The sequence below is a fragment of the Amia ocellicauda genome, chromosome 19 (assembly GCF_036373705.1).
Source record: "Amia ocellicauda isolate fAmiCal2 chromosome 19, fAmiCal2.hap1, whole genome shotgun sequence".
Classification (NCBI taxonomy): Eukaryota; Metazoa; Chordata; class Actinopteri; order Amiiformes; family Amiidae; genus Amia; species Amia ocellicauda.
The window spans coordinates 18,496,086-18,511,678 of NC_089868.1; the positions used below are offsets into that span (position 1 = coordinate 18,496,086).

The 15,593-nt window shown below is 39.7% G+C and overlaps 1 protein-coding gene across 4 annotated transcripts in view; it reads left to right on the forward strand.

Annotated features, from left to right (window-relative positions):
* Nucleotides 1-15,593, forward strand: part of rasal2 (RAS protein activator like 2) — a 96,499-nt gene that overhangs the window by 14,600 nt on the left and 66,306 nt on the right. For 2 of the 4 annotated variants that reach the window (XM_066691628.1, XM_066691629.1), the window contains exon 1: nt 14,311-15,030. The exons of 1 other annotated variant lie outside the window; for it this stretch is intronic. In XM_066691628.1, coding sequence (XP_066547725.1) covers nt 14,511-15,030 — 520 coding nt within the window. In that variant the 5' untranslated portion in view covers nt 14,311-14,510. Of the gene's footprint in view, nt 1-14,310; nt 15,031-15,593 lie in introns of those variants that run through there. One more of the 4 variants, XM_066691627.1, reaches the window with a different exon arrangement.

Sequence of the window (15,593 nt, forward strand, 5' to 3'; positions counted from 1 at the left end):
ACTCTGCAGTTTTGGGTTTCCAGTTGACTAATTTTAGGCATGCTGTGTTCCGATCAAGTTTCAAAGGTTAACGGCCTCCTGACTCGAGGAACTGCATCAGACTGTTCAGTTCAGTAGATTGGAAGTACGTTTTTAAATTGGTTTTATTATTGTCAGTTTTACTCTTGGCCTAGGCTCGTAATACTGTGACTCTTCTGACGTTTAAAACTGATTTTATTAATATTATTTACATACCATTAATTATTATTACTGATATTATGGAAGATTGCTTGCACAGATAATATATTTGATCTTTCAATTACCATGCTACTGCAGCAGAGGTCACAGGTTAATGTATCTAAACTCCTGACTACCTCAGAGCCATGACTGTCAGTGTCCACCTTGACCCAAATTCTTGTCAGTACTGAGGGATTTGTGTCTTGCTTCCCGAGACACTGTACACAGTAAGTCTCCATGTTATTAATATGAGGATAGCAATGCTGCTGTGTCTATCAGAGACTTGTTGTCAGGGGCTTTGGTTATCAGGGAGCTGTTTGTGTTACTTTACTGGGGTTCTTCAATTGCATTTCAATAACTTTCATGGATTCTTCCTTTGGTCACTCATAGTGCCCACTTTTTGTAGCCATAGCGTTTAAGATGAATCCAAAAAGTCAGATTGCAGCAAGAGGGTCTGCTGATTTGATCAAAGGCCATACAGGGTCTGATCTGACCTTTAAATCAAGTTTTTACCTCAGGAACCACAACTGCAGAAATAAAACTGTTTCACTGTTCTGTAATGGTGAGGATTGTCAGGATTTTCAGGCTATAAATGCTTTTTTGTGTGATGATGACTCGTATAATTTAAATGTATGTTTTGTTGGATTATTCATTTAACTTTGATGTATATTATAATACACTTTTTTTTTTTTTTTCTCCTAACTGACTTTACATAGAGCTGGCAGTGCTTTTCTGGTGAAGAGCAGAGCAAAGGAAGTTTTTCATCACCATGAAATGTCATTCCTGCTAACCTTCGCTGTACCCTGTGCTTCCCTGCTGCGTGATGGGCCCTGACTTTGTTGTCCAAACAAGATCATAATGAACTAATAGATAGCAGACAGGAGGAGGCTTGGATAAAAGCAGCACTTTGAAGATGATGAAAGGGGTCTGCAGGGCTTGGGAGGAATGGCTCACGAGAGGCTGACTTTCTCCTCCAGTGAGCCACGGAGGGGCTGCATCTCCCCGGCAGCGCTGTCCTATCACCGGCCCCGTGACTCCACTTAGCATGCATGTGACTCCTGCCTGCTCTGCTGTGAGGGGTGGGCTGATGCCAGGCCCCTACCTTGGGCTCATTACCCTGCTCCTTCTGTCTCATGTCTTGCAACACTCCCGGCGACTGTAATTTCCGGATGTCTGCCGTTTGGGTTTCATACAGTCAATTAACATGTTAGAAGCACCTCACCGAAAATCTTCAATTCTCTGTTGTTTGGCTTCCATTAATCTGAACCATTATGGTCCATGATGCTTACATTGCCAACACATACAGACAGATAGTGTGGCGTTCCTGTAATAGCCAGGTACGATGGGCGTGAGGGAAGGTGACCAGTGTTTTGTTGAACCCCACTCCAGATTTTTGCCTCTTCATGCCTCTGGTGTTGAAGCGTGATTTTAAGGAATTGTTCTCCAGTTTCTCCAATGGAAGCTCACTGGCTGTACGGCACAAATCTAGGATTTGGGGCGTTTCCTGTAAGAGGAAATGCTCTTCCTGTTTTGAATGCAGTGCCTGATCTTTCTAGGGATTTGTATTTGTTCTCCTTTAAATCAAATCAGACAGAGGACAACAGGGAAAACACAGGCAGTATCAGAGAGCAAGTAGCTTTGAGTGTGGGACTCTCTATGTTCACTGGGAAATGTTCAAAACTTTATCTTTATAGCATATGAAGCAGATTACTTGCAATTTATATGCATGCTTACTGCTCACTTCACTGCTCGTACTGTTCTGTACTCTTCTGTATCCTTTGAGAAAGATCAAAATCCCTTTTTTTTTACTTCTGTTGTATTACAATTTATGTGGGCTGCTAAAAGAAGTCTTTCAACATTTTTTTTGTCATGCATTATATTGCCATTTCTTTAACTGTTAGGGTTTTCCTAGATTTCCAAAAAGAGATGACAATGTAAATACTGAAGTAACAAAAAATATATAAAAAGTGTCTGGGACTGATTATAGTAGATGGTTTTCAGATTCTGAATGACAGGAATTGGGCTAAAATGCATTTCAACAAAAGCCAAATTAATGAAACAATCCACCCCTAAATCAACTGGTTCCTATTAATAGTATGCATTATTAAAACCAGTTGGTCAAGTCCCTTCCCCCTTATTATTTGTTTTCTTTGGGCTATGTTTTGGAGTGGAATTTCATTTGACAGTAATGTGGTTTGCTTAACAGGTCAGGTCTACTTTCTCTTTTGTTAAGACGCCTCCACTGAGTATTGATTGCAGCTTCTGAAGGAAAGAGGTTTTTCACATCCACATTATGCAGCCAGTTCCTTACATTAAGCTGTACCTGGATTTATGTATTTTTTTAAATAAATGGTGATTAGACACAAGCCAATGATTACCGTCACCTAGCAACTAATTTGTTCTCTCTGGTCTTTCAGTCTCTTTCAAGGTTTTCCATTTTCCATTTTCTTCCCAGCTGGTCTGTGCCTGTTTTTAGAATCATCATTCCCATTACGTCATTGTTCGTTCTACAGTTAACTTTCATTGGAATAGCAACCCATGACAAGACTAGGAATCAAGAACCCGGACAAATGTGTTGCCCCAGCTCCATGGTGAAGGGGGGTGCAATTTAGCGTATTGCTGCCTTTGTGGATGTCTTCCTGAAGGGCCAGTCATCTCCCATGAGTCTCTTGTTGTCCTCAGGATAGCTTTTGATCTAAATGCAAGTACTTAACTGTTTCTATTGATTACCATGTGGCAGTGTAATTGTTCTCAGTATATCTTTGCATGTTGTCCTTTATTCAATTATTGGTTCATCAGAATTAGCCTAGTAGTATCACTTATCGTATTGAATGGTGGGGGTGGTTTTAATTGGCTTATTTTATGTGCTAAGCTTAATTAAGAATGTAATGTCATCGGAGTGTACTTGCAGGGCTGGGACACTGCTGCTTTTTTGCTCTAATCCTTGTCTGTGAATCTTTTGTGTATGATGGGTAAATCATCATTCCAGAGTAAAAACATTCTAAAGAGTTTTGTTCCTGTGTCACTGCGTCAATGGAAGAATCGGTTTGTGGTGAAACATTTGTGGCATTGTTACATTGTCAGCTTTGGAGGATTTGATTTCTTCCCTTTTATTTAATATATTCCCTGTTTTGTATGCTTATTTAAGGTTCTTAAACAAGATCACTAGAAACCGAGTGCTAGAGTGACTCGAGTTGCAAGACCTATCGCTGATCTCCTGAGCTTGCCTAAGTGTCACACAAACGTGTCACTTTGCTTATGGTAGTTCTGTCTTGGTGCCACGAATGACTGGTGAATTAGAAACCCTAAAATGGCATGACCTATGACCTCACCAACATTTGTTCCTTTGATTCCACTCTTGCCAAAAAATTCCAACTACTTTCCTTCTGACCAAGACCACACGGAGCCTTTGACATTCATTTATTTTATCTTTTATTCCTTTACCCAGCTGATGTGTCCCATGTTGCAGAGCAAGATAAACCCCAGAGTAGGTGAACAATTTTGTAGCAATAATGGATATTACAACTGCAGTAGTAAATAAGGCAGTCTGTTATTCATGTGCTAATATCTAATGTTGCTTGCAGAAAGCCTGAAGCATTACATATGGTCAGGCTAATCAAGAACAGAGGAAAGTAATACCCTCATTAAAGCACAACCGATCTAGCATTCAGTCTTAATTCCGAATCTTCATCTTGAGCATGATTTCACCGAGAGAGAGAGAGAGAGCAGTAAGCTATATGTGACAATTTTAGCCTGCTGGCACTTTGTGTTTAATGTTCACAGCTGCTTTGAGTCATTACGGCTTGATTTTGTGGCAGTGTATAACATCCTTGTGCATTATACAGTGCTTCTCTTCATTTTTAATCCTGTTTAGTGGAAAGGGAAAGTGGTTTGCAGTCTAGCAGGATAGTAATTTTCCACCTGCCTGCTCTCCTTTCTCAGCATTGTTCTTGGCTCAGAGGTAGAAATAAAATTACCTGGGTCTAGGCGTTTGCTGCGTTCACAATCCGGGCTCAGGCCTCGGTAAAACCTTTCAAGAAAACGGATTATGTTTTGCTGTAAAGTGAAATTTAATGATCAATTAAACATTTTGTACCGCACAGGCCTTGTGGCAGGTTGCCCTAGTTCGCTTCAGAAATACTGCATAGTCATGACAGTGCTGCTTAAGCCGTGTGCAGCAAGTATTTCTTTTCGTGAAACTTTTTTTTTTTTTTTTTAGATTTTTATTCAGATCGGTTTTACTTTAGATTCATTGTTCAGTCTCTCACTTGTTTAGCCCCGAGACTCCATCTATCTCTTCCCTGTTGAATTTGAATTTCGGGTTCAGTGAAAGGGTCTCTGCTCCGTCATGCACAGTAGTCTGGCCTCGCATTTGCCTCTGCTTGCCTTCAGATGATCTGCAGGTGTTTTGTTATAATATTTCTATTTTTAATAAAAGTAATGCCTTATCATTGACAGGACTAATATGAGTAGAGTATCGTTTAAATTGTGCACAAGGTGTGGTAGCTGACAGCTCTGTTACTCAATAACCTTTACTATTCAAACATGAGTTTTACAAACAGGCTACTCACTGATATCCTGCTATTGCACATTATGAATAGGATGTGCGCAATTATTATGATTATGCCTAGCAATTATTTTTAGTCTTGTAATTATGATCTGGGATATGAATATTAGTAGCCTGCAACATTGCACAGCCTCTTTTTAATCTCATTACATGCTGTGCATTGCTCTGAAATCCAGACTAAGGGCTAGACTCAATCAAAATGTTAACCTACCTGTGAATCCCAAAGCACAAACTGGTTTGTATTAAGTGGTTTCCAATAATAAAATTAGTCATAAACCAAAATGATATTTTATAGCTTTATAATTTGCATTTTGCAGGTGTGCCAAAGTGTGAACTTTGGAGGTGAGGTGAGGTAGTCTCTGTAAACTATTTAAAGCCTGTCAGGAGTCTAGATTAATAAAATAAAAAAATGGATCATTGTACTGATGGATAAGAAAAGGAAAGAAAATCAGAATCTATGGGCCTGAGCATTTTTCAGTCAAGTGAGCCAATGTGAGGGTGATGGGAAATACACCAATCCAGTCCAGTAGAAGACCATTTTAGCCCAGTCACCCTCTCTTCTGCTGCAGGGAAACACTTGTGCCGCTGTTGTCATGTAAGGGGATAAAGGTTGAAACTTTATTCCATTTAAAAAAAAAAAATCTTCTTCCTCTCTCCAAGTCAGCGTGTGCTGGTGGATGGGATTGCACCGCCGGCTGCACTGGATATTTATAGAGAATGTCAAATACTGCGTTTAATCTTGGACGGTATTTTTCCGTGTGTACCATCTGTCTCCAGTGATCAGCCAGAGCCCAGAGGATGTGATGAAGACGGCACCAGTGGGAGACCACTGCTCTGGCTTTTTACATCGTCTGACCAACCAGGGGGAACATATAGCTTTTAATGTCAAGTCGGACAAGCACTAACTGTTTAACTGCTGCACCGTCTTGGGACTTATTAAGCATTCCTGCTTGTCCTTATTGCCCTCAAATGAAATTGACTGAAACTCTCAGTATTGTTCCGTTTTATCCCCTTGTGGGAGAAAAAGACGTCAGGGGCAGTTTTCTGTGACTTTATTTTGTGGTAATGCTCTTGGCTTCATTCGTTTAGTTTGGAGTATTCCATCTATTGTCTGCTTTTAAGTCTTCGCATCCCCAGAGTAAGGTGGCAGCTGAGCACAAGAGCCCTCTTCCTTTGCCGAGACGATATAGCTGGAATGATTTGTGCTGATTGGGAGCTTCTGCTGTTGGGCCTTTAATAATTGTGGAGACTCACTCACGTTGCATCTTTTAGGTGATTTATATGTTTGAATGCTCAGTCTTGTGTTGGCTCCTGTCCTTTGGGACGTCCCCAAAGTGTCTTTTGGCATCTCCAAGGTCTGCCCTGCTGCTGGGATTTAAATAAATAAACAGCTTCTTAATGAGACCTTCCTTGAGCACTTATTTTACCAGTCATTTGTTGGGTCTGGGGGGCAAAAACAGCTTGTTTCCTGTCTGTAAAGTGTCTTTCTATTTTGGAAAGGTCCTATAATCTCAATTTACTGTCACAGAGACAAAATTAAGCCAGTAGCAGTATCCAGCGAATGGCTGACCTGCTGGGGTGCGTCTCTGGAGGTTTGAGATTAAACATTAGACGCAGCCTGCTATGGCCACAGGCTCATTTTCACAAGGTCGTCAAGCAGGGAATAATAGTGCGAGTAATAGATTCCTGTACCAGTGAAGGAAGAAGTATTGAGCTAACATCCCTTTACTGTAAGTGCTACAACATAAGGGAGCTAATTGAAACTAAAGCAGAAATGGGGATGTAACCTATAACAGTTTTTTTTTTTTTTTTTTGTCTTTCTGAGGATTCTGCTTCCTTGCAGGGAGTTGTGAACATCCCCCAATCTTGTAATTCTCCCTTGCCTGATGATCCTGTTTTTCTCTGTCTTCTTGTTAACCACACACTGAGATGTGTTGAAATTTATTTGTTGCTTATTGTGTAACAGAGGGAGCAATTTCTGTTTTTCTCAAATTTAAACTTGCACTGGAGTAATTAAGGTGGTGAATCCTGCTGGGTTTGTCTTCTTGGGGGTGGAATAAATAATTGGAAATTAACTATTCAATAAAACCTTATTCATCTTGATTTTTATTTAAAGGGATTTTAAAATGTATTTTAATCAGTAATATGTTTTAAATTAGGAAAATGATATGCCTCAAAAGATACAGTAGAAATGCATTTCCTATGCTACGATTAATCAATGTCTGTATAATCATTTTGTTTTATGAAATCAAATGAATTCGTTCTGGAGATTAGTGAATAAAGCATCAGGTAGTGTAAATAGTTTTCCTTCCACTTAATTTATTCTTGCTTTCCCATCTGAAGTTTGCTCCTGTACATTTGGATTAGCGATACAAAACGCTAATTTAAATTCTGTCTCATAATGTCCAATTTTCCAAAAGTGGCTCTAGAAGAACATGTGGGGAGAAATAAGGCGATGAGAGCGACATTTTGAATCCTGAAGACAGACATTACTTGTTAAGATGATGCACAATTGCTACACTAACCTGGCTAATCGCTTAAACGCAGGATTACTTGCCCTGCAATGCGCAAATTCATGTTTTCTGCCTCACTGAAGCATGAGCAAGTTGCCAAAAGAAATTCAGGCATTAATGGCCACATCCAGTGGAAATTCTCCTCAAGTCTGACGGAAATACATAAGGTGTCGGCCTGTTTCAATTTGATGATCTTGAGCATAAGCCGATTGGCGACTCGGTTAAACGCTTAAGGTTATTTGCCAGGATTAGCAGCAGATTTGATCGTTTGATTGAAGGCTTTAAACATTGCTGGACATTTGTTCTGTAAGCTCCCACACTTGGATGTGGATATTCTGGGGGAAATTCTAGTTTTTCTTCATCTATCTATCAATCAATCAATCTATAATGACATGCACAATTATCAACATAGAGACTTAGCATAAGGAAAATAGTGTGAAAAAGAACTAGCCTATAATCACTAATGTTCTCCATGTGCAATAGTATGTTTGTGTCCTCCTTATTTTAGTTTAGTCATGGAAGGTGTTTTTGTCTGTTCTACAGTTTTATCTGACTGACAGTTATTTTTCGACATCTGCACAGTTTGAATGTGTAAGCTGGTTTATATCTCCATACCTTCTCTAGATCTGCAATGTTCTGCCTTTCTTAATGATTTTATAAACATGAAGTACGATGATAGTCAGCCAAGGGGATGAGTTGGGGAAAAGGCCCAGTAATTGTTTAACTTGAGGGCCCATGCTTCAGCAATTAACCTCTCCTCCGTTTTCAATTACTCCAGCCTACCAACTGACAGAAAATACAGCAGCTGTTTGCCACTGTACCACTGACGTAGGCAGGTATGGAAATCTGGCTGCTATCATTTTTACAGTTGGATCCATTTCAAGTTTTACAAGCTGAAAGCTCCTTACGAAACGTACTAATGATGCAGAGGAGCAAATATTTTGAATATTAAATTAACTCCACATACCTGCCTTTGTAATAGAATTGAAAATCAGATTACTGCCCTGAAATTCAATTGGTGTTATTTTATTTAAAGTTAGAAAATCTGCAGTGTCTCCAACTGCAATGCAAGGATGGTAATATAGGATATTAGAATTGTCTAATAAAAATGTTGTTCTCCCACAGAATAAGAGTGTTTAAACAGACATTACAGTGTGGATAAAGGATTTGTAGAAAGGGAAGCTCCTAGTAGTTGCTTAGAGTGTTTTGTATTAATTTGCTGAGTTTACTTATCTTTCTACTATATAAGAAAGAGGAGGGAATTAAAAAAGAGATGAAATTGCATCTGATTTAACTGACAATGAAACATCCGTAATGCCTAATGGGAAATATGAAGTGCTTTCAAGCATGCAGGACCAGTTATCTGTTTATTACCATAGAATCCCTGCTAGTCTTTCGATGTAAAAAATCATGGCAGATTCCTATTAAGGTATACACTGCATTATTGGCTGAGGTTCAACAGATTCACACCACCCATAGCCACAGTTAGCCGAGACAGGCAACCCTCACGTAGATTCCTGACCTTTGCTTTTCCTGCCAAGGTCACATCGAGTGGGTGGGCCTTCCCCTAACAGGAGGAAGCAAAATCTGGCATCATGGCCTGTACCTCCCCGATACACAGACACAGACGCACTATGTGACGGCTCTGTCCCAGTTTGGTTGTCCAGGCCTGAATGAGGTTGAAAGCTGCCATGGCATGTCACATGGCAGGGATCTTAAACGCCGCTGTTTTTCATTGACATTTGATGTGATAAGTAAATATTTAATATGATGTTGTGCAGCATACAATATGACAGAGCGAATTATGGCTAAGGGATTTTGAAATGCACAAGGTTTAAAGCACAGACTCGTACACGTGATACAACTAGGTGTTCTGCATTATGAGGTCCTTGTGACAGTCTTTTTCACGGTCTTATTTAAATCTTTAAATTCCCTGGTGGCAATGTTCATTCGAAATGCACAAAGTAGTGACTCAAAAATGAAAACCTTCAACTGCCTGCTGTGCTGTACGGCAACAGTACAAATTTCACAATGTGACAAAAGGCATGTTGTATAAAGTCCATGTCTAACATGCCTGAGTGCCCTGAGACTTTATTTATTGTACATTTTGTCTACAATTGGTCCCCAGTACATTTTCTGCATGAGCGAGTGATTTTAATTAAGCTTTTGTCATTAATTAAGAACAATAATGAAGGCACGGAAAGCTTCATTTTTTTAATTTTTTTTTTAGAAGAGGAGACTTAACATTGACATCAACATGCCAGGCCAGGAAGTACTGTAGTAAACAAGGTACGTCATTCTGTACAAGGAGAGTTTGAGAGGATGGTGGGGAAAGTGCAATTGCACGTACGTTCAGTCACCTCTTGACACTTTCTCTCTCATCGTGCTTTGCTGATTTGAGCAGGCCTGTGCGAATACGGTTGTCATTTCTTGACCTCAGATCGTTACATGGCTGTTGCTTAGTGGGGTTTGTTGTCATAGCTAAATAGTAAATAATCCTATCTGTAAGTGTGTGAGAAGAGGTGTCGTTGTCCCTTTTTTCTGTCTCTGATTCTCCCTGTGGTTCCTGTAAGTGCAGGTTGACAATGGCAGGGTGGGCTGGTGAGGAAATGGAAACTTCCTTTTGTCCGCCCTGCCTCTCCTCGCCTTGGCCGGGCTGTCGTCAAGGGGGAATGGGAGGATTTCCCTTTCTTATACGAAAACAAGAAAATAATGTACACGGTCTAAAAATAAGCAATTATCTATTTTTGGCACCTACAAATCTGTAGGTTTTAGAAGGATGGAGAAAAAGAGGAGTATTTTTCACGTGTAACCAGGAAAACACATTTAAAACCCTGCAGGAGAGACATCGAAGGCTAACACTGGTTATTCAAATCATTCTGGATATCTTGATACATAATCGTAGTTCTGAATGGATAACTACTAAATTGAAATTTGAAGACTAGTATAGTACTGGTTGCGTCATTTGGTGTTTGATTATCACAGTACAAGTACTATTGAGGTAGTTAACAATAGAAAAGCAACACAAATAATTTTGTGATTTAGGCCTATTTCACAAGAACATGCCCTCTCTCTGTAGAAAAATGCAGATTATTTAAGATACTTCAATTCTGTGAAATTGGGCTAAAACTGTAAAAGGTTGTCAATATGGAGACCAGTTTGACTTTTTATGCACGCTACAATGCTTAGTTTAACATGTAGGCCTAAGGTTTTTGCATCCGAGGCTACTCAAAATGGAATGAAAACTCCCTTACATTGCATGTATATATTTTTAACCCCCCCCCCCCATAAACACACACACTTGCACCTCTTTCAGCCCATGACTCAGTTTGCCACCCATCATAATCCCTGACAACCGCAAACAAACCCCCACGCTTTCCACAGAGAGGGATACGGTGCCAGGCAGGGGGCTGAGAACAATCGTGCCACTGACCCTGCCAGCCGGCCCCAGCACAATTCCCTTTCTCTCTGGGCCACACAGGGGTCTCTCTGGTTCAAGTCCAGTAATAATATCTTGCTTTTATTTTTAGGTTGATTTATAGTGGCAGTAAAATCCTAAAAAACGACAAGCTGCTATTTTTGGGGAGGGGTGTTTATGTGGCCTTGGGCCTATAAGGAGTTGATTTTGACAACCTGGGTGAAATCAGCTCACTGCAATTTGCTCTACACGCCAAGAAGTGGACACTGTATCGTTAATAATAACAAAACCATTGGTAAAATAGTCAGGGGGAGCTCTTAAGGGTGCAATACTGGAATAATCAGATGAACCATAGCGCTCCCAGCAGCAGCTTTCCAAAGAACAAGTGATTTTGAATCGGTCTCTGAGTCACGGCAGCTCTGTGGCTTAGTGTTTATTTGCGAGTCAGTGCAGTTCCACCGCTAATTAGCCCAATTGTTCTGTCAGAACTTGGCTTCCTATCAGTGGTGACACCTGTAACCCCAAGCAAAACATATTGCAAGTCATCTTTTGAAAAAGTTATGAAATTACCTTTACTTTGTGTTTTGCAGCTGCTTCGATAAACATTCCCAGTTCTGCCTCAGCTGGATTTGCTTACGAACACATACATACAACTAGACATTGAAAAGCATTTATTTTTCTGCTCTACCTGCACTATTATCTTTGCCGCTGAAATCACATTGATAAGCATATTCCGCATGATTTAATACCTGCTTAGAATCTCTTTTTTTCCTCTACCCACATGCAATTTTCAGAGCTTTTAGCTACATTATTATTGCTGCCATCCAAAACCACCCCCAATCATCACACGGTCATGGCTCTCACTGAATACCAAGAGCTGAGATGTGCCAAGCTGGCAGTCTTTCATTAAGCAATCCTGTAGACTGGCTGGGGGCCTCTTTTGCTTTGAAGCTGGTGCTGCAGTTCCTGATGAGCAAGTCTTGCACTTTCTCGCATAAATTAATATAATCTGACCATTGAATACTGCTGAAACCAGGACACTATTTTTGTTGCTTTTTTCAATATTAAATTGTGTGGTGTGTTAAAACAAAACAAAAAGTTTAGTCTTTCCTTCATTATCATCTATTTGTAAAGTTTGCTTATCTCCTCCAGGGTAGTAGGCACAGGATTAAATACCTTTCCTCTGATTTAATGAAGTGTTTCTTAGAAGTCTTTGCATCAGTGGTCATAGTGGTATTTCTTTCCTCTGAATAGGCCACGTGAAAACGGTGTAAAAAGGAAAGAGCAGCTAGGACACGATGCCACTGACAGACATAGTACCTGAAGTGTTTAAATGTTATGTGCAGAATGTCTCTTTGTATTTCATTTCAGATCATATAGGGGAAAACAAATATTGATCGCAGTTTCATCAATTCAGTTTCAGGATATTATTCCTTCCCTTGTAATCAAAGCATATAATTATTATTTTACTAACTGTGTTGACAAAGATGAAAATATTATATCAGATTTGGTTGAATTTCATTGCTCCAGGAAATTGAATGAAACTTAATTTGATTTTGTATGGCAACTTTCATCACAGCCAAGAACTCCAGGTTTCAATGTCCTTTTCTAACCAAACTTGAGGAACTTGATTAATTTATCCTTGTTCTTTCAGCACTCGGTACGTTATAGACCTTGAAACTACTATCACTGTTTCCTTGTCCTTCACATCACTAATTTAATTAATAGAAAAGCACATTGAACCTGTGCCTTTTTTTGTCTTCCTCTGGCATCAAATGGGTAGCTGTTGCAATCCAGTGTCACGGCGGGTAATATGCCGATCCCAGATGGTTTAAAAGCGCTCAATTTTAGATTCATTTAAGATAGTCTCAAGTTTTTTCAGAGACCCTAGAGAGAAGCAGCCTAATAAGGATTGTGCTGATAAGAAGGTCTAAAAGAACGGCCATTACACTAACCAATCTTGGATAATTCTCCTTTAGTCTCCAGGGGGAAGTGGGTGAAAACTGTAAAGAGCACTGAATTCAGCCAAGAAACGTTTTGAATGATTGTTTATGAAGTCAGTCATTCAGCATGAGGCGATTAGGACTACAGTGAGGTGCCATCATTGATCGTCTTCAGAATTGCCTTTCCTGTCTTTAGTTTTGAGTCTAATTGTAAATGCAGGGTGGATAGTACAGCAATTTAAGTACTGAAACCAATTCAAGGCTACAGTAACTTAGTGTTTGCATTTTTTATTTATTCATGTAATTATCAATACATTATAATTTGTGTACACCTCATAGACATGGAATGACCCAGTAGATATTGTTGTACCTTAATTACTCTGTTCCATTGTGGGTGTTGGGAGCCCTTTTTATCAGACCATATGATGTTACTCTGCTGAGATTTATGCTAAGTGGTCTCAAGTATGGTTGGTGATTTGTAATACAAAGTGTTTAATTTTATACTCAATAACAATCCCTCTCAAGTGCTTGTTAAAACCGTCATTATCTTCTTACCCTTCAAAGCAGAGAATATTATACATCACATAAGTAGGCTTAAGTAAGTTTCATTACTGTAGAAAGGCCATTAATGGAGTGAAACTACAATAAACTGTAGTGTTCAGTGATCAAGTGGCCGAATATCTATGGCTCTTCACTCCACTTAATGCAAATGAGCAGCGAAAGCCTGTGAATGCTATTTTCATAGGCTGAATGGAGTTAAAATAGCTTTACAACAAAGGCATTGACCAAAAAATAATGCTGTTGGAAAAAAGGACTACATTTCAGTTTCTTAAAGAGTTTTCAAAGTCCTCATCTTTTTGTCTCTATGTCGACACTCATTTCACTTTTTATGAGTTGTTATTTTTTATTTGTCAATGTCTTCTTTAATTTAGATAACTTAATGTGACTGATTAGGTAGCATGTATACTTGCATGTTGTTGTTTTAGCTTGCATGCATGTTAGCTTCATTAGTTTCATTAACAGTGTTGATCAGATAATCTGGTCAGTGTTGATAGATAAAGATGCACATTCCTGTAGGTTAAATTCTACTAACTAAAAATACCACCATGGAAATTTCTGTGAAGCAAACTTCCCCTATCTATTTCTAATGAAATCATTATTCAGTTGCTTTTGGTTGTCTGACAAAAATTGGATGAGTGACCAGTTTTACTCTGAAGTAAAATATTTGTTTGATAGATAGTTGTGAGAATTAACCAAATACCTGTGTTGTCAGTACTCGGTACAACATTATTCAACATCGGATAAAAGTCTTAACATTAATGCTGTATTTTATGTATATTGGCTGTTCAGGAGTGAATCAGTTCTGCTATTGGAGACTTCAGATAAAGCATTGTAGAGAATAGACATCTCTTGATGTTTACTTTCATGTTTACTTTCTCAACAGTAAAGGCCTTGGTCTCCTCAGATTAACAGCTATGGCGAGAGAACAAAAGTTGTGGCACCCACCAGCCTTATTTTATTTTTATCTTAAAGTAGATACGGAAAACCACAGCCTGGGGCCTCTGTGGAGACCAGCCCCCTGATTGGCCCTGTGTAGAACTGACTTGAGCTCTATAGACATGTATTCAAAACCCCACTTCCTCTAAGTAACCGTAGTACCAGTCCCTACTTCCTGCTCTCGGGCTGACGTCTCGGGACTTCTTCAGAACTTTATTACAACAGCAAAACGGGACAAACTGCTGTGTTTATTTAGCTGTAATTGTGCTTTTCACCTGATCATTGGTTTTGATGTCTGGGATTAAGCGAGAAGCAGGTTTAATGCGAACCTTACTTCCTATCGATCGGCGTTTGAAATGAGTCTGGTCAGTATGGGGATGGAATATCGACGCTCTCTCTCAGAGCCAGCTCAAGATCTGGCTTGCTTAAATGCCTACCGGTGGCATAAAAGTAGCAAGCCGAGGCTGCATCGTCAGTCCCACTCTGCTCCCGAGAGACCCATCGATGGTTACAGGTGGAAGACTTGCACCAGACTGAACCTCGGGATACTCAAACGTGGCGTGTCTGAGGAAAGTAACATCCTGGAGACTGAGATCTCTAAGACAATGAAAAGCCAGCCAAAATTCTCTAGTGCCAAAACTTTGATGGTGTCTTCTCTGGAGAGACCCTACTCTTCCAACAGGATGGTGCCTTTCCACAGGTCTGTCTCTGAGCCTGGGACACAAGCAGTGATTGAGAAGCAGCCACTCCGGCATGTGTGCTCAGATGCTGGACAGGGACGGCACTTCCTGCATGGCCTTTTTTCAACCGTGTCCAGACGCGTGTCCAGGATTTTGAGACCTAAGGAAGAGCTTAACCCAGAGGAAGTAGGGGACGGTAGGAAGCATCTAATCCTATTTTCACTGAAGAAAATTCAATATTAACACTCAGTCTTAATTAGACGTCTCCTGCTGTTTACTGTGACTGAACTGTGAAGGAAACAAGGTGTAATGGAAAACACTTTACAGTTGCTGTGGTTAAATTTCTCTGTGCAAGCTTACAAGCGTAAAAGTTTAACATATATGACCAGAAATGGTTTATTGAAAGGGCAGCATGTTTAATCTCAACCCAAAATATATAGGCCTACTAACAAATACAGTTGAAGTGCCTCACTTGTCCGTTTTAAATCGAAGGGGATATTATTTTATATATTTTATATATGGCCGGACAGATATTTAAAATGCTTAGCAAGAATACAGCCACGTTTTAACAAAAATATTGATTGGAAGGAAATGTGTTTGCCGACTATGTTGAAAGAAAGGTGAGGGAACTAAGGTAACGTTATTCAAGATTTCTGTCATCGTCTTCGGCATCTACAAAGATCCTGTCAACAAACCCCTGACGTAGAGCCATAAAATTCTCAGAAAAGCAAAGACTGCTATTGGTCTCCTGTTATAAAG